At 26.6% G+C, this 26335-nt stretch overlaps 1 protein-coding gene and 1 long non-coding RNA gene across 2 annotated transcripts; one reads left to right on the top strand and one right to left on the bottom strand.

Annotated features, from left to right (window-relative positions):
* The first annotated feature begins 961 nt into the window (after positions 1-961).
* LOC113556420 (eukaryotic translation initiation factor 5B-like) lies at positions 962-10828 on the top strand. The gene is made up of 5 exons (XM_026961346.1): positions 962-1169; positions 4746-4793; positions 8907-9155; positions 9235-9436; positions 9524-10828. The coding sequence occupies exons 1-5, from the start codon at positions 1095-1097 to the stop codon at positions 10711-10713; spliced, it is 1764 nt and encodes a 587-aa protein (XP_026817147.1). The 5' UTR covers positions 962-1094; the 3' UTR covers positions 10714-10828.
* Positions 10829-13083: 2255 nt separating this feature from the next.
* On the bottom strand, positions 13084-16268 carry LOC113555579. The gene is made up of 4 exons (XR_003405404.1): positions 16117-16268; positions 15925-16045; positions 15396-15503; positions 13084-13379 (listed from the first exon to the last, which is right to left on the bottom strand). It is a non-coding gene; the product is annotated as an uncharacterized LOC113555579 (long non-coding RNA).
* Between the last annotated feature and the right edge of the window lie 10067 nt (positions 16269-26335).

Below are 26335 nucleotides of genomic sequence, written 5' to 3'. Positions count from 1 at the left end.
TTTAATTAATTTTTTAATATTTTAGGAAATTTTTGACCTATTTTTCGTATTATGAATTAAAAATTTGATTTCATTGAAATATAAGTTCTTACTAGTAGTACGTAATATGAATTATTTTTATTTTGAACTTAATATCAGGTAATCAAATTTTAAATTAGACAAGGCTGAAATTGTAAATTACTCTTATTGTACAGGCTACAGTTTAGTACAAATGTAATTTAATTTTTACTCATTTTTATATTATATTTTTTGTACATAATAATTTGAATTTCTTTAATAAACAACGCATTTTTTAATGGTATTTATATCCGAACCCCAATTATTACCTAAATAATAAATAACCTTATAAATTTATAGGTTTGTGGATTAGATTTTGTTATTATATTAAATAAAAATAAAACATAATATATGTTACCTATAAAAAGTAGATATATTTATGAATATCATTTATCAAATTGATTATAATTACACAAGGTAAGTAAATTAATTTCTATGGATGGAATACACAATTTAATGAAAATATTAAAACGCTTTTCAAAATATTATGTATTTATGAAAAAAAATACCGAACAATTATTTTGTCCCGGGCCCCACGAAGCCTAAGACCGCGCTGATTGTATAATAATATTAATATATGCGTGCGTAACAATGTATAAATAAGCTTAATAAGTTTATGTTGATATTATTATTGATCCATCATCATTACCATTGCCAAATACCAATTGCTAAATTTATATATATATACAATGTACTCTCGCTTATTTCCTCGGTCCTTGATATTATTCTTATTCACATTAGAAAACAACGGCGGCTGTTACATATTCTGTTCTAATAATAAATCCTGTTACAGGCGTCATGCTTCGACCGATTAGTCAGCGCCGGTGGACGCCGAGTGCACACCACTCGATGAGCATATCCCCTCTTTAGCTTTATGTATGCTTATATATAATGCTATTTTATTTAAAGCATTTTAGTGACAACAATACTTTGGTTTCAGACATTTACAAATAGCTGAACCGTTCGCACGATCCACTAGCGCAGGGCTAACTTAGAAGTTTATCTACACCAGTCAAATACACTTTAATAAAATAAATATGGTTTACTCTTCGGACTTTTACACTTCTCGCAGGCCGGCGTACTACAAACCAGCCAGTTCTTATTCAGTCACCGTAAGTGTTTTTGTTGTTTTTTTGATTTGTAATTACCTACTATTAATTTAAAGATAGTTAAGTTGTGTCTTAACTGTAAGCGATTTGCTGTCAGTATAATTGTTAAATTAACGTTATCAAAAATCACCTATCGACTACTTATTCAATTACTATGCCGTCTTAAGGGTTATGTCTGGAATCTATACCACCCATCATCATTATTAATGGTCATAATGGACCCCGTATATAATCGTTTATGACTTATTTTTGATTATTTGACAACAAATAGTTTTTTAAATAAAATTAATGTGGTGTGAAAACTAAAAAGTTCCGGAATGCACATTTGGCACGGAGGTCTATCTGAACCTTACGACGGCACTGTTTGAAAGTTTCATTAACAACAGACAAAGACATACTTCCCCAATTCCCCACGAAAAACCTCCATCACAGACAATGTATGTTAATTTAAAAAAATTAAACAGCCATGCAATTATGGCTTAATAAAATAAACTATGAATTCTTTGCGAGGGGGGTAAAATATTAAATAGCCGCATTGAAATTAAAAAAAAAAAAATTGTATATTATGTATATATTTGTATTTTTAAAAAAAAACTATTGGGAAATGTATAATATGCCACTCACCATTGGCTGTGGTGGAAGTATATAGATCTAACAACATCGAAGGAAAGTACTAATAGTTATATACTAAGTGTGTTTGTGTATGTTCGACAACGATGACGACCATATTGCATTATAAATTATACCTATTAAATAATTAATAAGACGTTATAAAATAAGTGATTTTGAACTTCAATATAAATTGTATTACTTTTACTTATTAACTATTACCAACACCAAAAGCGTCATCAGAATATTTTCATGAATCATGGGTTTATTTTTTCAATCGTTTATAACTTTACACTTATTTTAGTACTTTATGTTTATTTTTTAATTTTGTATAGAATGTTCTCAAGTGTATAATTTATGTGTACCAATATTTGGCGACTTGACCATTTCTGGGGCTCCGTATTTATTAATAACGCTAACAGTCAAATCTAAATTTAAGTTTGTAAATTCTTTTAAACTTTTTTTCTTACACACAAAAATCATCGAATACATTAGAAAAATGGAATGATTAAAATGTGATTTATAAATAAACTTTGCATAAACTTTATTTTCTCTAGAACATTAATAATTATTATCATTGTTCTATATTACATACATATTTATATAATTCGATAAATAATGAAAATTCTTTGACTGCATTAACTAAATACTATTTTATACATCATTGATACACTTCGATAACTGTTACGATATAATTGTGTTATTTATTAATGCTTATCATAAGCATCCGGTAATTTAAAATCGATTTTTCTTTTACTTGTTCATTTAATTATTATATTTTAATATTAGTCAAAGTGTGTACTTATATTATATTCTTATTATTTTTTTTTTTTTATCACCTTAAATAATAATTTGTTTTGTATTATATATTATTTTATCAAAATATATTAGTAGCTGTTAACAAGCACTACAGATTATACGGATTTATACAACATATTAAGTTAAGTTACGAAATTTGTCACGAATTGTTTTTAAGTTAAGCTTATATTATTGTGCACCCATGACCCATGAATATCAAGTGTTTGTTGTAATTTATTATTATTGTAATTTAGAAATGGAAGTCTCGCTAAAATATTATACCGGTCGTTTGTGTAACCAACATATACACACTCACATTTTAGTCATAACGTACATGCGTAGGTACCCCAATACCCAAATTGGAAACCGACCAAATTCCCGTATTTTGCATATTAAATAAATACAAATAGAGGCATAGATATACTTATCAGTGTGGGTGTGTGTGTGTGTGTGTGTGTGTGTTATAGCCAGAGCGCCACCAAGAACACGGGCAACCCAAACCGGCCGCGTTTACCAGAAACACGGTCCGTGTCCCGTGGCACAAGGTCCCCAATGTCCCCCGTCCCAGTCAGGTCCAGTTGCCTTATCTAGTGTTCGGGAGAAAAGGTGACAAAAATCAAATGCAACGGGAGTTCCTCGGGGCCGGCAACGAGACGGACGTTGAGACGGAAACGAAAGAGTTGATTAAGAGCGCGCTGGCTCGCCGACACTTGCACGAAACCGAAACAATACCTTCCAAGGGCCGCCTGAGCCACCACCGGGTGGATACCGAAGGGCACGAGGGTCACACCCGGCGGCGGATACTGTTCAGCTCGTTGCCGCCGACGTTTTACCGATATTAGAAGTTAGAACACAAACGACGAACTGCCAAACGATGATTATACCGTTCCTAGATCGATAAAAAAAAAAAAAAAAAAAACAGTAACATTTACAATTTTCGCGCGTTCGGCAGTCGTGTCATTTTCTTTATGTATACAATTTCGCAATAATAATAATAATAATAACAAAATTCGATAAGAGGTGTTGGTGATATTACGTCATATACATATACTTACGTACTCGTACATATACAACACAACACATTATATTTTATACTATTAGCCGGCGGTGTAGGGGTAGACGTATTTACCCGTATAATATTGTTATATTATGATACATCATATCGGAGGATTTTTTTTTTTTAATTTTCGACTTGCATCGCGACCTATTATCGCTCACCCAAACGAATATCGGGATGTTTTATTAGATATTAGAAGCAATTATTTAAAAAAGACAGTATAAAGAAATGCGTGACGTGCGCATTGTGTTTTATATGTATATAGACGCCCAGCAGATACTCTGTGAGCTCGTCGTACAGCACACCTGCGCCGGTTGAAACGAGAAGACAATACGAATACCACACCGAGCAACGCATCGAGTCCTCAGGACGCCCGGGCTCGAGTTACTCGACGGAGAAGGTGACTCGTACAAGTTCCTCGTCGGATGGCCGTCCCGGAGGTTACCACTCGTCTTACTCGACCACCACCAGCGGTCGCTTGCCCGGAGGCACTCCCACTTACCGTCACTACTCTTACCGTGTCTGATTTACTGGTCGACTGGAAGCCAAGAACCGAATAACATGATATTATTATTTTGATATAATAATATCATTAGGTGTCGTTATACCTACACACGCAATCATTTATATATATGTATAGGTACACATATAAATACTAATTGAAACCGCATATATTTTATATATATATACAACGAAAACAATTATGGTTTAACAATATTTACACAATACGCACGCACGCATTTTTAATAATAAATTATTATATATATTAAATTAATAACTTATAACTGGTGTATAGAACCTAATATAGTTTATTTTATACTGCAGTTAGTTAATTTTAATACCGACACACGAAACATAATAATATAACAAGCACGTCGTCACGACCACTATATTATATATTATACTACTGCTAATACCTATCTATACTACTAAATTAATTTTTAAACATATAATAATATTATATAATTTATTTCGGTATTGTCGTTATCGTTGTTGTTGTTATTGTTAAAAATAAATATTATTTATTGAAAAGAAATACTTCATTGTGTGTTAAATATTATTTTATTTACAACTTTTTTTTCCTACAAATGAATATTATTTATACTTGATTACAGCCACTGTACTCGTCCGATGGCTATGATTTGCCACCTACTTACTACAAGGTAATTATTAATTGTCTAATTTTACACAAGCACAAAATATAATATGACATCATTGAATAGGAATTAGGCAATTTTTTTTATAAAAATTAAATGTATACCCACGTAACTAATAATTTTTATGCTAGTAGATATAATTAGGTAATTCTACCGGCTCCTAATTATAATAATTAATTCTTATTCCTACATTTTTTCTCGATTTTATTTCAATTTCAAATTTCAATGAAATATAATAACTGTACCGAATTAGTCAATTACTGTCTCACCACCACCATAAACATTTTAAAACGTATTTCAATTTTAAAAACAAAAATTTCTTAAATGTATAATAAGCGTGAATGCATGATACTCAAATGCAATAACAACTTTTAAAACGTACCATTTTAAGACCAAACTATTTTTGTGAAATTAAATACTCCAACACTGAAATTGGTATATGTTGATATAAATACCCACGTTATTCACTAGCTATAATGATTATAAAAGTAAATATATTTTGCACTACAAAATCCATACTTGTAAATTTATTATAAAAATTTTAAGTTAAAAGATTCAAGAGTCCATACTCCATACTATATTATATCTGTGCTTTCTTCATCGGGTTAATAGGTATATACATCTATAACACAAGTAAATAATAGACATAATATTATATAATAAGTTTGTTATTCTGGTAAAATATGTAAATATATTTTATGTGTTGCGTGGAAATTTAAATTTAAGTTTTACGTACTTTGTGAGTAGATAAGAATTGTGATTTAACAATATAAATAACTTTTTTAGACTTTTTTATAATAGTATAGCTACATAAATACATAATGTATTATAGTCATAACTATTAAGTTATAACTCATAAGTTACAATTTCAAAATATAGTCAAATCGTCATTTCTTTGATCTAATTTTAATCAAACACCTACCTTAAGAATCATAAGAAATCTACCCATAACTCCAATAATTTAACAAAAGTATTGATTATCATACATGAACTCAGAATAATCGATGGAGTGAAACAATAGATTTCATTATTGATGTTTTTTTTATTTCTACTTTATTTTATTTAGGAAATATGTATAAATATGTAAATGTAAGATTGTTTTTTACAATTATAATCATGTATATATTACATATATATATATATATATGTCTAAATATACGTATACACAAGCACGCAATATATATATATTATATGCAAAAATTTCCACCAAATAGTTATGTTGACACATTATGTTTGTGTACTTATAATATTTTTAATTCTTAAAAGATCATGGTCCATGTACCATGTCCGTGGATAATAATTTTGTTATTTATTCATGGTTGAGTAATTTGAATTTTAGCCAGCAAATGTTATGAATATGACATTATGACGTTTCAAGTTACATTTTTCTTATTTATCATTATAATCATTAATTTAGCATCCTATAAAGATCTTCGTCTACTATCTATGTAATCCAATAAATTTGTTTTTAAAAATTCATGAAAATTATTTATAAATATTAAAATATATAAGAAATTTTTAACTTATTATACTTTTATATTTTAAATAGGTAATGGTTTTATCAGATTCTTTAAAATGTCTCTCTCTTTCTTATCCTTAAATTTTTGTAAATAATAATATTACTATTGGTTGATTATTGAATATTTAAATTTTAAGTATAAAAATATCTAGGTACATACTTATCTCGCAGTTTTAGATTTAAACATATAAACTTGCCATTAAAAAAAATAGAAACCCTAGAAATTGAGTATATTACTATAATTAGTATTATTTTAGATACACTATCTGTAATATATCTTATATTAGTAGTATATAATAATTAATATGAAAATTAAAAAAATAATTAGGTAAATAATCGCTTTATATGATATATTTTATGTGGTATACTGATAAGTACTCATATTTTATATATCATGTCTATGTCCAACAAATTATTAATAATTAGGTAAAGTGTACTAATTTAGTAATGTGTACGGCAATATTCGCGTGTTGTATCACTTGTAGGTACTGTGTTACATCTTAAATTGTGGAATGTGAAAATATACTCGTAGATGTAAATATGTAATGCACTTCAATAAATTCTGCTTATATAATAAAATGGACAGTTACTAATTTTAGAACTAGGTATATACGATTTTTTAAATTACTATGTACATAACTTTACAAAATAACGTAAGTACACGCATTAGTGGGATATTTTATATACATTTAAAATTATTATTAAAGTTTATGCAACATTGAAGTAGATACCTAATCAATCAACAATAGGCGGACTTATACAATATACAAATGTAATAGAACAAAGAATATTATATTTTTAGTTATAAGAAACAACTTGTTAGTACTAACATATTTATGTCATGAACTCATGAACTACTGATATAATATAACGATACAAATCATCATTGTCCCCATGACTCAAGAGTGTTATTTTAAAACATGCGTGTAGAAGAAAAATTGGAGTTTCATACTTCTATAGTTTTACGTGATTCTGTGAGTCTGCGTTACTACAGCTGTACATCATATTTGATATCGTGCCAAGCGAACACGTACTAAATAATATTAATGATAAAAGTACCATTAGAATATATATTTTTTAATTTTATATATACCTAATTAAGTAATGTGTGTAATTTTAAAGGGTAATATAATATTTTTGGATTTTTCTTATTGTACATATTTTGTTTTTTAGAAATAAAGTACTAAAGATAGTTAATTAATATTAAAAAATAACTTGAATTAGTGTTTTATATTTAAATGACATATTATAAATGCAATTTAAGAGAAATTAAAATCTATACATTTCATGGAATTGGCAAAAAATGTATTAATGGACTTTAATTTATAATTGCCATATTATTAGGAACATTATATCTAAGTCTAAATATCCAACATATGACTATAGAAATTAACGGAAAAAAAACTCCAAATTAAAAAAAAAGCCTGATTAAATGATTAAAATAGTAATAATAATATTTTTATAATTTATAAATAGTAATGAAAAATGAATTACATAATTTAAGATAAATGACATTTAAAAAAATATTTAATTTATTAATGATTGTCGACGTAGGTAACAATAATAAATAATAATGTATTGTTATTTTTTATAAAATTAAAGAAATATAATAGTTATAAATTATAATAACGTAAGCGTTTAAAGTGTACGGAAAAACGAACAACATCTTTGATCATCAGTATCATATTTGATTATTTAAATATAAATCGAACTAAAGTCTAGACTCTAGAGTACCTACCAACAAGTTTACGACTAGACAGTAGACTACATAACTTATAGTTCAAGCAGGTAATCTTATCAACGTTTTTATTAGCACTTTATAATTATAATATTATAAATTATCATTTATTATTAAATTTATTAATAAATAATAATATTAAAATATATTAACTATTATGATAGATGTAGAAAAGGAGTATTGATATTGAAACTAACAAACATCAGTTTCCCGGTGAATATTTTATAATTATGTTCATAATAGTAAAACTATTTTAGTAGGTACCTACCTAGTTTGTTGAAAAATTATACATTTCAGTTTCAATTATCACTTTGTTTTATTTATTTGGTCATTCAGGAATCGATTTATTATAATCAAATAAAATTAAAATATAAAGAGAATATAAATAAATATTTTTTTTTTTTGTAGGTATTTTATATTTAAATAATTTAATTAATATACTTTCATTATTATTAACTATAATTTATTACCTACTTATAAAATAAATTATTAAAATTTGATAATCATATTAAAATTATTTAATTTTTTTTTTTTAATAGGCTATTTTCAAATAATTTTTTTTATTTGGGATATATTTTAATCCCTAAGTATCTGTTGGTTTTTATAACCCTGGATCTTATATCTATTGATATTTTCACTACTATATTTTAGTACAGGATCTAATGTACTATATTCGTTAATTTCAAATCAATTTTATTATCTATTGGCTGTTTAAAAATATCCAGAAACCTCATTAATATTCCAATGAACTTTGAAAATAAATGCACTTTGTATGAAAAATCAAAACAATTCGTATCTATATAATATTATTGTATAACAAATTATTAAATAATAATTAATTAATATTATAATCACTAATCAGGCGCATCAAGTATATCAGACGAGTACTACACCTACTCCGTTTATTCTGACACCATCGTTATCAACCGGCAAACCTTCTCCAAATGTTTTACCTTACAACGGTTATCCTTATACTCACCATCATTATGTACCAATGCACAGAAGATCCGCAGCTACAATTCATGGTGTTTTAGATAGGATAGAACATCGTCCAAGATCTCATCCATCGTACGACCCTACTGATGAATATCTAAACTCTAGGAGTTCTACAGTAAGAATTTAATAAATTTAATTATAATAAATATTGTTATATATTTTTTTTATTAATTATATTATTTTGATAATTTTAGAACTTTGATGATGTTACAAGAGACATTCGAGCTCAAACCGCTGGATTGCTTAAACAAGTATACACTCCTACAATCAGACCCAAAATATCTTCGGTGTCTAATGGATATAGTGAATTACCTGTATCACAACGTATAGAATCTGATGCTTATATTGAAAAAATCCTTTCTGACTCAGATTCTTATCGCCGCGATAACAACATTGGTATAATAAAATACTAACAATAATCATTTTAATTTATTATACAATATTAATAACATCTCATTTGGTTTCCCATTTATACTTTCAAAGGTAAAGGACACTTAGCTTGTGTGTCGTATGCTGGTGGTAAGGCATACCCAAGGAGAAGGCCACATTTGTCAAAAGAAGTTGACGACAATATCACTATGTTGTCTTATTACAATAAAACAAGAGAAGCTGTAGCGTCATCTTCGACAAATCCAACAGTTAAAGTAAACAGTACAGACAGTTCAGTGAATAACTATCGAGAAAAAAAGTTAGGCGACGATAACAAAAATAATTTTTATAAAAACGAGTCCACGTCTAACAACAATTTAGCAGCCGAAAAGGAAGCAGCAGAAAAGAAAGCAGCTCGATTATTAGCTGAAGAGAAAGCAGCTAAAGAAGAAGCAGCACGACTAGCAGCTGAAGAAGAAGCAGCTCGAGTAGCAGCTAAAGAAGAAGCAGCTAGAGTTGCAGCTGAAGAAGAAGCAGCTAAAGTCGCAGCTGAAGAAGAAGCAGCTAGAGTCGCAGCTGAAGAAGAAGCAGCTCGAGTAGCAGCTGAAGAAGAAGCAGCTAGAGTTGCAGCTGAAGAAGAAGCAGCTAAAGTCGCAGCTGAAGAAGAAGCAGCTAGAGTCGCAGCTGAAGAAGAAGCAGCTCGAGTAGCAGCTGAAGAAGAAGCAGCTCGGGTAGCAGCTGAAGAAGAAGCAGCTCGAGTAGCAGCTGAAGAAGAAGCAGCTCGGGTAGTAGCGGAAGAAGAAGCAGCTCGAGTAGCAGCTGAAGAAGAAGCAGCTCGGGTAGCAGCGGAAGAAGAAGCAGCTAGAGTAGTAGCTGAAGAAGAAGAAGCAGCTCGTTTGGCGTTGGAAAAAAAAGTTGAAGAAACTGAAGAAATCGAAGAAATTGATCAATCTGAACAACAAATCTCGGAATCTCAAGAAAGTAATGCTGCTGCGGTTGCAAAATCGTCAACTATAACCACCTCCACTGAAATAATTAACGAAGATGAAGGAGGAGTTAAAACTACGGCAGTATTTCAACGAACAATCAAACAGACAACTACCATAACAAGTAGTACCTCTGTTGTGTCTGAAAATGATGATGATATTAATACAAAGGTTGAAATACACGAGATAGTTGAAGAAAATGGTGATAGTGGTGAAGACGAACATGACACCGAGCATCTAGATGCTGCTCAAGCAGAAGGACAAGAATCATCTGAGGAGGAAGATGAATCAGAAGAAGAGGAGTCCGAAGAAGAGTAAAAATGTTCGTTATACTAAAATATAATTTTATTTAAATTATTTATTTCAACATAACTTATGGTAATTGTTTTTAATATTTATAATATAATTTAAATGGGTTAAGTTTCTATACACATTACACAGTGTTTTAATTATTAATAATTTTTAAACATTCAATTTTATCGTTATGATATAAACTTATAAGTTTGCATTTAAATAGTATACAATTTAACATTCAATATTGTCATTTATTTATCATAAAACAATTAAAATAAATATAATTAAATTATTTAAACAATGAACTTAATAAAAAAATTATATATTTATGTTTCATTCGACTGTTTATAAGATTTAAACGAAATCAGTATAATGTTATTAAAGTATGTACCACCCATTTATCAAAGCATTTATATTGAGATGATACATCAAGTTAAGATATGTAGACAGTAGGACTTGTGTCCAATATACTATACTACATAGTATATGACTACATTTATATTATTTACTCAGTTTTAAAAAGAATGTACGAGTATTAAGACATTAATTTAGTGGTTATCCTCGAAAACATTAATATTTAAGGAATATGGGTATTATGTAAATTATATCAATAAAAATTATTTATCTAATAAAGTAATAATACATGTACTCCTAGTATTGTCATTTATTGTTTATTGGCTTATTCCATTATAATAAATTATATTTTGAAGACCGTAAATAATAAGACTGCAGTAGTACTGTTTTAGTTCTTCAAAAATATACTAAATAAAAAAAATATTATATTGTATTACATATTTAAATAGAATTATTTCAAAAGGTTTATTTTAGATTCACAAGATATTATTTAACAAAACTTAAATATTAATTTACATTGAAATTTTAAACCATTGAATTTGACAAACCAACATAAATTATTTAAAAAATATAAAATACATACTGAAGTCCAAGTATAAAGAAACAAAAATTACTATTTAATCTTAGAATAAACTTTATTTAATAATGTCTAATATAATCTATCCTATCTAAATATTATTTGTAGAAGAAAAATTATTAAAACCTCAAGGACCTAAGGTATTCAACTTGCCTCTTTTATAAAACATAACATGGTGCCAGGTGATCAATTATACAATGAAATATGTTGCGTTACACTTTACAGCACCATTGTGTGAATTTAAAGGATAATAATATAAAAATGACTGTTAAGAGAATTCAGTTTTACTTTAGAGAAGAATGCCAAAATTTGTAGAACTGTAAAAGCAGGATGATTGTAAGCAATGCTATAATAATATGACATTAATTTTTATTTAGACATTTTTTAAATTGCATAATTGCACGTTATGTGTATAATATACTTCCTAATTCATATACGAATAGGTTCATATAATCAAGTTAATAATAGATGAAATTTTTATATGTAACAAAGTTAAATACATCAATGGACTCTACAGACAGTAATTACCTGAAAGCAGCTATGATTTATCCATAGGCGCAAATAGAGGGGTGCTTAGGGGGTATTAACACCCCCAATTTTAAAAATAGCACCCTCAAATACTTTTTTATAATATCACAATCAGTAGCTATTCAACGCTATGCTCGGAAAATGAAGAGCTTAACACCTTCAGTTTTTTTATTGAAATTGCGCTTATACATATATCATAAGTAATATCACTTATCATATGAATGGAAATAGATTTTTAACAAAAAAAAAAAACTTAAACATAAATGTTGAAACCATAAACATAAAATTCTAGCTTTGGATATAAGAATTATATCTTTTTAGTTGGTAAATAAATAAAATAAAACAAATTTAAAACACTCAAGAAATTGTAAAAAGGTTATTCAATTAATCAAAAATTGAAAAAAATATAAATATTTTTCTAAAAAAATCATGGACAAACTAAATATTCTTCAAAATAGTTTTTCTAAGTTAAAATACATAAGTTTATCATTGTTTTTAAATATAAATCCACTCGTACAATTGTTTAACACCCCATAATGATAAAGACGATGGTCAGCCAACACCCATTTGTCCTTCCTACTGAGTCAACCATTTATATAACTGCTGTGTAGTGTAGTCACTCTCCTACGCACAAGCCAGCTGCTGAATAGGTTTCTTATTATGAACAACGTATAGATATCAGAACTATTTTAATAGTATGAAAATACTAAACAGTATACCGTTATTAATATAATTTAGAAAAAATTATGATAATTTGTTGCATTCACTAACTATGCTGAGTAGTACATATTTTATTGAGTATAATCCTCAACATATTAATGTAACAATATAACACTATTACATATAATACATAATTACTACATCACATCATGTTCATATAGCTAGATGTAGTATGGAGTAATAGTATAACACTATTATAAAAATTAAACAAAGAATAGAATAAATATCTTATTATTTAATTATACATAAATATTATAACAATATTTTGCCTTCTACATAGTATCTATAGAGTTAAATAAAGTATTAACACCATTATACACGCGATAAACAAATGGAAGTAATGGCACAGTAAATAAACTTAACATTACTTTGAAGTACAAATAATTGTTAAGTAGTTTAGTCTCATCAACTGTCAAAATAAGTTACTGAAAAATACATAATATACACATAGATGATATTATGAGTGGCCATTCTTCATATTGTACTGGTGCTTCCTCTTTATTTGTTTCGCCTAAAATTAAAATAAATATTATTTATTAATTTGGTAATAAATTAATATGTGATCTATCATTCAGTATATAGTCTAATATGATTAAAAAGTGTTAGTAATCTACAGCCATCATCATTAATAATAAAGAATAAATATTGGATAATATGTATTACATTTTTTTTGTATATCTATTTTCTCCTTTTAATTCAATAAATATAACATATTAATTTTGATAGTTTTACAAATAAATATTTATCATAAAAGTACAAATGTTTATTATTAAATACTTGGTGCTATCTTATAGCGTTAAAATATTAGACACCAAGCAAAAAATAAGCTAAGGAAATCACATTTTTACTTTTTATTATTTAATTCAAAACAATTCTTAAATTCTTATTAATGTTAAAATGCTAATAATAAATAAATTGAACAAAGATTTGTTTTAAATTTAAATTATAATACTAAGGTAATGTTCAAAATAAATTTGTTTTCTATAAAATATATCCTTAATGCAGTAAAAGAACATACATTATATTATTTTAACACATTTATTTCTATCATTAATAAATACTTACTCAATATTATCAATAATATAGTTTTTTTTTTTTTTTTTATTGTACTAACATTATAATTTATAATGCCATTATTAATTAGTAAAGCCTGGAGTAAAAAATTGTTTTTATTAGAAATTCATGTAATATACAATATATAATAAAAATATTAGAAAATATAAATATAAATTTAAAAAAATCAGAATAACATTATTTTTATGAGATAGTGTTGGAAAAGTATTATATTAAATTATTATACGATGAGTATCAACATAAGGTAATAAATATTTATTTCAAATGTTTAAATTGAAAACATTTACGATTATCTCAAATCATACTTTTCTATTTAGATAAGCAAGCTTAAAAATTAAAAATTGGAAAAAAAATTAATTAACCTATTTATCAAATAGCTATCATGGATGTTATAATAAGTTATTCATTTGTTTTAACGAATTAAGTGCAATTTTAACTAAATATTGTAAAATATGCAACTTTTAAACAATTGTCTAAAAATATGCAATTAATAAGCATTTTCATTCAAATATAATAAAATATGCGAAAAAAAATGGAATCCTAGAATCTATACATCATGAAACGACAACATTTCAAATTCAGATTTTTCTTATTTAGGTGTTCAGAAATCTGCATTTGAATATAAAAACAAGCTTTACTTATTAGTAGAGATCAAAATTCTATGCACTAAAAATGTGGCAAATATAATGTAAATATGCAAAGCAAAAAAATCAAAATATGCGTTAATATGTACAAATAATGTGTTGACAATAATTTTTTTTTTCACCAGTATAGCAGTATTTATAAATTCTAATTTCCAAAATAAAAACATGAAATAGTTTGACTATTTACTAAGATTATAAAAATATATACATTATATGTACTTATGAAAAAATATGTCCTAACCCTCCAAATATGCAATTATATGCAAAATTAAATTTAGTCTATGGAATCAGTTGGGTCTGAATTGCTCACATTTTAAACCCTCGTATAAGTGCATACACTCTAACTAAACATTTCTTGTAGAAAACCAATGTTGATTTGATAAATGATACAAAAATCAAGATAATTACATGATTCAGTGACTACATTTTAAAATTATTTTCCTAGTTAGTGTTGACAATTACTCAGTTACTTTAGATTTATAGTATTAAGTTAGATTTTATTTTATAAACATATGTAGTAGGTTTCAAACCACTGTTAGTGGAAAAAAATATAGGATGTTAACATTGGTGGTTTACCTTGATTGAGTGTTGAGATTTTTCTTTTAAAAAATATACAAAAAAATGTTTATCACGGTTTAAGTAAAATATAATTTGATAGCTTGATATTAGTTAAAGTTTTAATAAACATAAAGATAATTAAATTATGGTTAACTTCATGGTTTACAATATTTTTAATAAAAGCTTAAAGATTTTATATCTATAAATCTATAGTATTTTAATTTGAATGTAAAAATATATTTTATAATTACTCATTATAACATTGTGTAGTTTTTCTTGAACAGTTGATTGAATAAAATATTTTGAATTACTTCTGTCAAAAAACAATTGATTTCCAATTTATTGAATTTACAGTTTGGCTGAAAAAAGAAAATAACTTCATTAAACATCACTCATTTGTCATTACACTTAAATGCCAAATTATACACTTTATCCTATTATACAAAAATTTAAATCAAATGTAGCAATTATCAAATATATAGTTATTATATTACAATTTAAAATATAATAGGTAATTTTATTTTATTATTAAATTTAATATAAATCTAAATTATGCTGATAAGAATCCCAGTAACTCTGACCTACATTTTTCTGTAACCTATTCGATAATAAAATAAAATCTAACTTTAAAAGACTTATTGCAATATTAAGTAAGGTGATAAACATCTTATAGATACAATTTTACCAATTCATTTGTCCAACTAATCAAAAATGAAAAATAATTATGTAATTGATAAGTACTTATTACTTTAGTTAGATATAATTAAGTCTATTATTTACTTTTTAGTACTATTAAAGTATTAACATTTAATCTAGAGCCAAGTGACATTATTTTTGTAAAATTTTTCTTCCAATATTACCATCACAAATATTGCAATTGTTTTCATCCAAGTATGAATTTCTGGAATTAAGAAATAATATTATAGGTATAAACAGACCATATTTGGTCATAAGTCATAATAATATACGTACGTAATATAATTTATACGATGTACCTTTATGAAACATGTCGAGACTACTACCACAGAATACTATGATATTAGTGAGATATGAATAAGAAAATTACATAATATATAAATAATAAATATGAGAAATATAAAAAATATTTCTATAATATTATCATTACTATCGTTAAACTCGGTTATCATAAATTTCGTCAATGATAAAAATGTTATCTTCTTAAAGGCGCAGAATATAATAATAAAATACATATACAATTTAATTTATTCTGTGGTGAAGATATGAAGATTAGAATGAGTTTCAATGCTAAGAATAATTAATAATATAAATAATATTAGTTATTAACATAATAAAATAAATAGACTTTTTACAACCATTTGATCAATGATTACCAAATAAATTAAAATATGCCTAGAGCGTTTAGACTGAGAAACCGAAATATTATCAGTGGCCTGGGTAGCTTCGGGTTCGATTCCAAGAATATTTTCTTTTTTTCAATAAAATAGACATTTGATTGAAACTACAAATAATTCACTATATTACAATTGGAATTCTATAATCCTGATTAGTATAAATGGAAAATACTAAAGAGTAGATGCGATTATTTTAGTTAGTGCAATTTTTGATTGAATGGATTAAAAACTTATTAATTCTTGTGAACTCAAAAATAGACCATCTGTGTTTAATGTACAGCTTAACAAAATCATAATTTTAATACCTAGTATATATTAATGTTAATTTCATTCAGAATTAGAACTTGTACATTTTTATATTTTTATTTCTAATTAGGTAACTCAAATATAAGATATAAACATATATTATATATATTTTTAAAATGTATTACATATTTATATATTTTATAATTTTAATGTATTTTTTCTTTTGTAAATTAGGAATTTATCTATGGCTTATAGCGAACAGTAAAATCAACAAATAATAATAAATTATATTAAAATCATTTGGTAACTAGGTAACTGCCAAACTGCCCAAACTGCTGGTTACTAAGGTTATTAAGGTAAGATATTATTTAAAATAATCTCTCAAGGAAATTGTTATTGTAGTTCAATAATCAAATATGCAAATAATTTGTGTACAAAGCGTTCTGTCGGAGCGGTTCCGAAGACTGGTGTATATTTTTCATTTTGTCAAGTACTCAAGTGTATTTAAGACTTTAAGAGTATATCGGTGTTGGTCGTTCATCCTTTAACGTGTGACACATTTACCGACAATCATTATAAAGACACCACTACATCAGTTATATGTTATACCGTTAATTGTACAAGGATACTGTTCCGGCGACATACAAAGTATCTATCTCGTTTTTGTACGTCAATAAACACGAACCCCAAAGTAAATTCAAAATGTATAATTTTTTTAGTTTCTAACTTTCTTGGCAGCTTTTTAAAAATATTTTTTGTATCATCCTCCAGTCCCACCGTCGTTTATTTGTCGTTTATGTAGGCATTTTGATAAAGTTCATTCGAAAAATTTCTCATGAAGAATAAAACATCTTAATAAACTTGGACTACTTAGAATAAATAATATATGACTAAATAGTTCTCAATTAATTAATTATTCATTATTGTGGACTTAAAAGTAATAATTGACAAATTAACAATTTAGTTGTTACGATACCTTTATAGTTTATATTTTCTATCATTCGATTCCTTAATAGTAAGGTAACTATTATAACAAATTAATTTTCGAAATTCATTAAATACTTATTGGATTATTTAATATCAGGCACGTATACAGGGGGGTTTGGGGTTATTTGTGTACTTAGTCTTTCTAGAAGCTAGTACAACCAGTTTGTATAAATGTACAAACTAGAGCTTTTCATCCAAGATATTAATTTGAGTACCTATTAAAAACCAATTATCCATAGGTTTACATAGTAAATATAATTAAACTCAGGTATTAGGTATTTTGAAACAATGTAAGGTATTATTTTATATTAAAATTAGTGTTATTATCTTCTTGATAATTTTGATTTTTATATAATTTAAAAATATATTTCATATATTTTTTTATATTTATTCTAAATATTAATATATTGTTTATAGTTTTATTAAAAAGTAATAATACAATTTTTATATTCAGTATGAAAAAAGGTTCACATTGAAGATTATAATTCAAATTTTTGGTATTGGGTTTTTTATGAATACTAGTTTTTACAATACTTTGATTTCCAGTTTAATTGGTAATTGGTATTAGGTATTGTCATTACTTTTGGTAATTTAAAAGTATCAGATTTATTTATGTGCAAAGCCCTAAAATGTAATATTTATAAATATTGTGAATTGTATTTTGTTAGATAATAGGTACTCACATAAATGTTATTATATTAACTCATATTAACCATAAAAATGTAGAAATGTATGAAATTCCTTGTTTCACACACATCATTTCAGAGTCCAATTAGTAAAATATAAAAATAAATTTTTAAAAATATTTAACTAAAACCAAATAATTTTAAATTTATAAAAAAATGTCTTTATTAATAACAATAAAATTATTTATCAAATAAATACAATAATAATGCACATTTTAATCATTGTAATAACTACTGAATTTTTGTATTTTGTTCTAGTATCTTCAGCAGTCTTATGATTTACCAACCAACTAAGTACTGATATACCTCATTTGTAGGTTCCCATTTATCTAGTAGAGGACCATTTACAAGCACAAAACTGGCTACATGTTAACTAAGTAGGTACCTTAATACACATTATATTGTTCATTAAATAGAACCTTCTATTCTGCTGTTGAACAAGAAAAAAATTGTTTAGAAATTAAATTGCTAATGTTTTAGATGAAACGCAATTGAACAAGCCAGTTCTGGATCAACATAATTCAATTCTAGAAAACAACAAATATCTATAAATAAATATAGCTGATTTTCAACGAAAATGCAAACTCAATCCATTGAAGAATTTACATGTTTTATTCAAGGAACTTAATTGATTGAAATCCTTTTGAGGGCCCAAAACTACAAGCCCGAAGACCGATACGTGTAAAAATACTTCTAAACCAAGTTTATACCTAGAAAAAGTTTATAGGATACCTATTAGACATATTTAGAATAGTTCCTAATATAAATAAAATTGCAAATGTTATTGACAAAAGGCAATTGGACGAGCATGTTCTGCAGGGCCGTCCCTTCAATTTGCGGGGCCTCCGAGCATAACTCTTTTAGCAGGGCCTACAAAAATGTTACATAAGTGCGTGAGCGAGGTGCCCTGCTCGCCTCGGCCTTAGGACGGCCCTGATGTTCTGGGCCAGGATAACTACATTATGGAAAACAATAATAATAGGTGTATATATAAAGTACTGATTTTCAACACATGCAAACTAAATCCATTAGAAAAAGAATTTAGATGTCTCATTCAAGGAACTGAATTGGTTGAAAATCTTTTGAGGGTCATAAACACATATTCAAACTCAACGCTTTAGCAAAAAAATTTGTATATTTTAAATAAAAGTAATTCTTGTCACATAATAGTATTGTTTTGCATGACTTTTTTTTTCATATAATGCTTTCTAAAAAAAATGTTTGCTCTCAGAGTAAGTAGTAAATTCTAGTGTGGAGGTGGCAAAATGTACCTACTTGATTTTAATTGAGGAGCATATCAAATATCAAAAAATGTATGCTTTACAACTCAGAGTGTGATAATCAAGGACGAACGTACACAAATTGTTGGGTGTTAAGGTTTGAAAAAAAATCCATAATCTTAATATTGTTGAATATTAATGGTAAGTACGTCCAGTGGCGCAATTATCGAGAGCGTTGGGTGTGCAATTCATAGGGGCCTCCGGTTTTGAGGGGCCCCTGGATTAAAAATCTCATGTACGATATTCCTATACTATAATCTGTAATATACACATATTATAATATTTATTTGAATATAGTAAATAATTATGTCTTTACTCTTTTGAATTAGAGAATAATTCAAATTACGAGTACCTAAGTGACAAAAAAAAAAATTAAAAACGAAAACAAAAAAAAAACTGTAAAACGATAACGAAAATAATGTTATAAAAAAATCAAAAACAAAAATAAATTATACCACGAAAAAAATAATATAAAATTAATATTTCTATTATAATTAAAAAAATAAAAACTGTTATGTTTACAAAATACATGATGAACATTTAGTTATAATTTATAAGAAAAAGTCATTCTTAGTTATAACTTAATATTAACTATATTAAAATAATAAATTATTATTATTTATTAAATAAAAACAGCTTGTTTCATCTTATTTTATTTTTTATCGGTGTTTATCTTTATTTACTATTTACTATTTACTACCTTTTTAGTATTTTTGTTTCAATGCGTAAGAGCAAATTTTTAATTTGATGTTTAAATGTATTTTATAATTGTATATACCTACTACTGTATGTTAAATTTCTGAGTTTATTATTTTTATTATTTAATCAAAAATAGTGATTCACTTAACCCGTGCACTTTTACAATTTAAAAGCATTTTAATTTGAAATTTTGAAATTTTGAATTTTCTAATTTTTATATAAATTATTATGAATTATCATTTAAATTAAAATACCTATTAAGAACAATTAATTTTAATTTTTAACTACTTTATTTTTTGAATCTACCTCTATTGAGCGGTATTATAATAACTTATAAAAATATAAAAAAAAAAAACAAAAACGAAATTATCAAAAACGTTATTTGGAAACAATATAATAGAAAAATAACGTTTTTAAAAATACAATAATCAAAAACGTTAAACAAAATATTTTTTTCATTAATAAACAATAACGGAAACGGAAAAGTTAAAAACGTTAAAACAATCCTTGATTTAAATTTAAAAATATAATTTCCATCCAATAATATTCACGCAGACTTCAAAATAATATCTGTATATAATTTTTATGTATTACTATGGTTTTCGACTGCAAAAAATCTATCTAATGTTTTTATAATGGTAACCTATTATTCATAATATAACCACTTTCAATTTGTTATATAGTAAATAGTAATTTATCATAAAACATTCAATTTAAAAAATATTTTAGAAAAGCCAGGGGGGCAAATGTCCCAGCTTCCCCCCCTTCCGGACGCCTATGCTTTGAAGTGTTCAATAACTTGGTTTATACATTATAATTGTATTATTATTATTTATTGATTATAAATTGTTATAATATAAACAATAAAAATACAAATTTAAAAAAAGTCAACCATATAATTTGTACAAATTTTAGTCTTTATTGAACTTCCAATTTTGTAACAAATAAAATTAACACATTACACTTACATATTTCTAAGTAATTTTGAAAATAATTTTGACTTTTAAAAAGTATAGACTAGATCAGTTTCGTGTTTACAGGAATGATATGGGGAATAGATCCCCCTTAGTATTTTTTTTTTTTTTTACTGATAGGTAGGTATAATAATGTCGCTACACTTTATTTTTATTATAATATATTGAATATTGCCAAATTAAGCATTTGGAAATATCATGGTTGATGCCTGTTGTAGTCCATACATTACTTACTATACTATTTATACTAAATATGATTGAAAACAATTCATATTGTTATGTACAAGTCATTATTGTCAATAACCATCCGGTTATAATATTATTGCCATACTTCTAGTAATAAGTGTTTGGTTGCTATTTCAAAACAATCAAAACATTACAGGGCGAGAGCATGTTTATATAAATAGGCATTCTAAAGTCTAAACAATAAATTCCAATAATTCAATGGAATACAAATAACAATCTAACTTAAACGCTAAAATATGAGTTATTTTAATAATTTATTATTGTGCTACTTTTGTTTTAAATTTTAATCCAACGTTATAATTCACTGTTCATTTTAGTGCATACCTACTACACTCGTATACTCGCACTAGTCACTAGTGCACCATTTTTTACTGTTTTCACCCTACATATACATTTGTATATTTATCAATAGATACTAGTGGTACTACATATTGTATTTTTTTGGTTTTCTTCGTTTAATAAAAAAATTGATTATGAATAATAAATCTTCAAAACAAAAGAATATAGTTTTATAATTAATTTATAAGTGTATATCTACTTACTGTTAATTAGTAGGTATATAAATCCTCAACATTTTTAAGAAATTGTGGTGATGGTAAGTATAACCTTAAGATAATTTACAATGGATAGAGCTATAAGCATTAAAATGTGTCGCCAACATTTATGAAGGGCATATCTAGGTAAAGTATATCCCCTCCCCATCGATGATATGATATGTTTGCCAATGTAAAGTTATAGATCAAAACATTTTTTCAACTACTTTTTGTTGCATAGATTATAGAATAGTCTATTCTATGGTTGAAGGAATATTAGGTATAGTGTAAAAAAAAACCACATCATTGTAAAATCAATACATTCATCGCTCCGTTCAAAATATAATAAGGGATGTATTGGTAAATAATGTTTTGAGTATGTGCTATGTGGCATGTGCCATATTATTTTCTTTAAATGTATATGCTTAGAAAAATAAATAAAATAATATACTTTTGTTGCTCCATAGATCTCAAACAAGACGTCACCAACAATTATACTGTACAAAATACAAATTATTCATATAATGTGTGAAGATAATATAAATTTATTCTTAATTACTGTAAATATTTTCAATGGGCTATCTAATTACACCAAATTACACAACATTGATGATAAATGATTAGTAATTACATTATATATTATATATTATAGTATTGGGTTGCCAGATTTTGAAATCACCAAACCGGGACATCATATTGAATAACCTTTTTTTTTTACAATGCATATTACATTTTAGACTAAGTCATTTAGATAAAATATAATACGATAATCGATAATGATAAAATGATATAGACATAATATTATAGTTTAGAATATTAAATAATACAAATACTAAAGTTATTTTATTTCAACTTCCATTAACAATGAAATAATAAATTAAACAAAAATAATGACCGACCGGGACACCGGGACATGCCGTTAAAACTGGGACGAATAGCAAGCTTAATAATTATAATATTACAATTATTATTTCGTCGAGTGGTGAGGTGGTGTAGGGGGTCACGAATGACCATAGAATTTAAAATACACATAGACAATAAAATAACATAAAGTTTTATTCATTATTCGTAGACAACCATTCGCCTTACATATGAACTATGTTTTGGAACGTAAGGCCCTAAATATTAAAAAGCATCTAGGTCTTATGACAAATGTTAAGTCTCTACCACTGCTAAAACATTGTACCTATGTCCTATACATTTTATTTTTAACTTTGTAAGGTGTTAACATCCAGTATCCACTTGTGTTTTACTATACGTCCGAGGTCCGAACATAATATATTAATATTAATATGGAATAACGATGGTTGATATTACCGTCTTACCGATAGGCGATAATGGTTTTGACGTAGAATTGGTCGTTCACCGTCATATTTTATATGACTGACATTTCAGTTTTGACGTGTAATTCCTGTCCCAAGCACGAGTATTCTATAATAAGTATATAATATAGTTACAATTTTACGATCGATTGACAATTGTGCACAGTAATCGCGGATGGGGGTAAAACTGCTAGATTCTACATTAGTCAACGACTATAATTAATACGTCTATACCTATAAGTATATAATATATTATTGAACACGTTCATTTGTTTGAGAGCATATTTTATTAATACATAAGAAACAAAAATAAGCATTATTTTAAATAGAAAAATAAAATTGCAAGACCTAAATATAATTCATAAAATCCCACCGAAGTACCATCATCGGATGGTTTTTCTCATGTCTAAAAGCAAATATACAATGTATAATACAATTGTAATGTTTCTTGTGCTCATTGCACTATAGTATGTACAATGTAGTCTATAATATAGTAAATTATAAAATAATAATATAAAAATATGTTTTTTATAATAATTTTATTTTTATTGTAATATATTATATTATTTGAATAAATTAAATAGTTACTAATATAAATAATAATAATATTAAAAAAAAAATATAGAAATATTAAGTTTTATATTATTAAGTGTATATATTTTTAATATCTTTAAATTTAAATTAAATACATTTTTTTGTATTTATTCTTTTACTGTGAATCCCCAATTTGCGGAGGACTAGGTTTCAGCTCACTCGGCTCCCTCCCCTTAAAATATTGCTCGGGGTAAATTAATAATATAATTGATTGGTGGTTAAAGTGCAGACCATAAATTAAAATTAACTATAACCATTTAACAGAATACTTCATTTAATTCCATAAATTAAACATGTTTGAAAATAGAACAAAGAAAAATAATTACAACTCTAAAAATATATAGTAGTTCTGAGCATAAGGCCATCAGCGTAAATTTGCCTTGTTAGAAGGGGGAGCTAAAATTATAAACATAGAATAGGCCCGCGGAGGGCTTCGCCCCTCACACCCCTTACATATACATTTTACAATTTTATTATAACATTTATTATATAAAAACTTCAAAATTATTTATTTAACGGCGTATAATACATAACTTGTTATCGTTGTCATTATAAAATAATAACGTATAGCTCAATTATTTTAATTTTATTACAAAATTTACAATACAAAATTCATACATGAAACTTAAATGTTCACATAACACATACCTATCGGATATCCTGAATAGGAATTACGTTTTACATTTCATAATTTTCTCTAATAAATAACCTTACATTTCTTGAAAAAAATAAAAAAGTGTAGGGACCAAGCCCCCCTAAGTCCCCCTCGATTTACGCCTATGGTTCTGAGGAAATCGAAGTATATGATATGAGTAATTTCTAGGTAGGAACGAGTACGAAGTACCTATATTGTTAAAAATATAAAATTAGCTGTTCATTTTATTTTCTAAGTACAGCTTATTAACTGTTACAGACACAATCTGAAATCCATTTTATTTAATTATAATTTATAAGTTTATAAATATTAATTATAATAATTATATACATTTTAAAAATTAAACTATATATTTCTTTAGGTAAGTTTTCAATAAATGATAATCAGGAGGAATACATATTTTTATATAATAGTTATTAGTTATGCCTACTGGCATACTGCATATACTACACACAAGTGTATGACTAAATTTTATTACATGTAAGAAACTACGTACTATGAAATTAAATTCTGGTTGAGGGATAACATATTATATTAAAAATTTAAAAATATAAAAACAAGTCTGGATATAATAAACCGATAGTGTCGCTTTACTATAGTTGTACTACATTAATACCATTTATTCTTTATTTTATTACCCATGTGTTGTGGTTGAACATCGACCACTCAATCACTATTAAATGTTTATTACCATATTGGCTATATAGATGGTGTTACTGTGTTAGTCGTTAGAAAACGTAGATGATACCCAAAACTGCGTAACAATTCTTAGAAATCGTCAACGAATAAAATCACTAGTTAGTTAAACCAACCTCATCCGTGTGAGTATTGTTTGTCATAAAAATTGAAGAATGATAAAGTAGAACACATTTTCGGTTTTTTTTGATATCAAATATCCACTTCGCATGTCACTACTGTAGTACCGTGTATGATATAGCTGAGACTTGGTATAAATACTGCAGATCCCGATACACTATAGAATTAGAATTAGTCTGAACTCTGAACTCCCGCTTACCAGACTTAGCTGAATTGTAGGGTCGCGCCCTAACATCGCCACCCGTTTCTATTTTAAGTCCGGATCCCAGTTTAACAAATGTTGTTAACCGGCATCCGCCGCCGCTACTTCACTATACATTATATTTACTATTATATATCACCATTCACCAGTGCTGCTTCCGAACCTAAACAGCGTTAAACCGTCTTTATAAAAATGCAATATTATATTATTTGATTACCCAGATAATATTCAAAATCAAAAGCGTAAACATTGTCCGAGATCACGCCACGATTCTAAGAAAACAATTTAGACACAATTACGCGAACAAAATCGAATATCGTAACATTTTTAATAATATGTATTTATGTGCCACCACATTCTGTTTCTTTGGTCCACCACCTAGTTTTTACCGTGTATGTACAGCCGATACTCAGTATATTCAGGTCTTGATACGCTGTACAATTAGAATTGGTCTACATCCCAACTTACCGGACTTGGACACTTGGTTGAGTAGTTGGGCCGCGCCTTAAGAGGACGTAGTGCCCGCACGTGTTGTTTCCGTCTTACACACATGTGACATAAAAAATGTTTGTTCACCA

Source organism: Rhopalosiphum maidis, chromosome 3, assembly GCF_003676215.2.
Source record: "Rhopalosiphum maidis isolate BTI-1 chromosome 3, ASM367621v3, whole genome shotgun sequence".
Lineage (NCBI taxonomy): Eukaryota > Metazoa > Arthropoda > Insecta > Hemiptera > Aphididae > Rhopalosiphum > Rhopalosiphum maidis.
The sequence above is the reverse complement of the archived record's forward strand: the minus strand, read 5'-3'. Positions and strand labels throughout refer to the sequence as shown.

What these genes read in the sequence shown, in the direction of transcription:
- LOC113556420 (XM_026961346.1), top strand. Translation starts at nt 1,095, where the DNA reads ATGGTTTACTCTTCGGACTTTTACACTTCTCGCAGGCCGGCGTACTAC. An exon ending in CCAGTTCTTATTCAGTCACC is followed by an intron (nt 1,170 to 4,745) that starts GTAAGTGTTTTT and finishes ACTTGATTACAG; the next exon opens with CCACTGTACTCGTCCGATGG. An exon ending in TGCCACCTACTTACTACAAG is followed by an intron (nt 4,794 to 8,906) that starts GTAATTATTAAT and finishes ATCACTAATCAG; the next exon opens with GCGCATCAAGTATATCAGAC.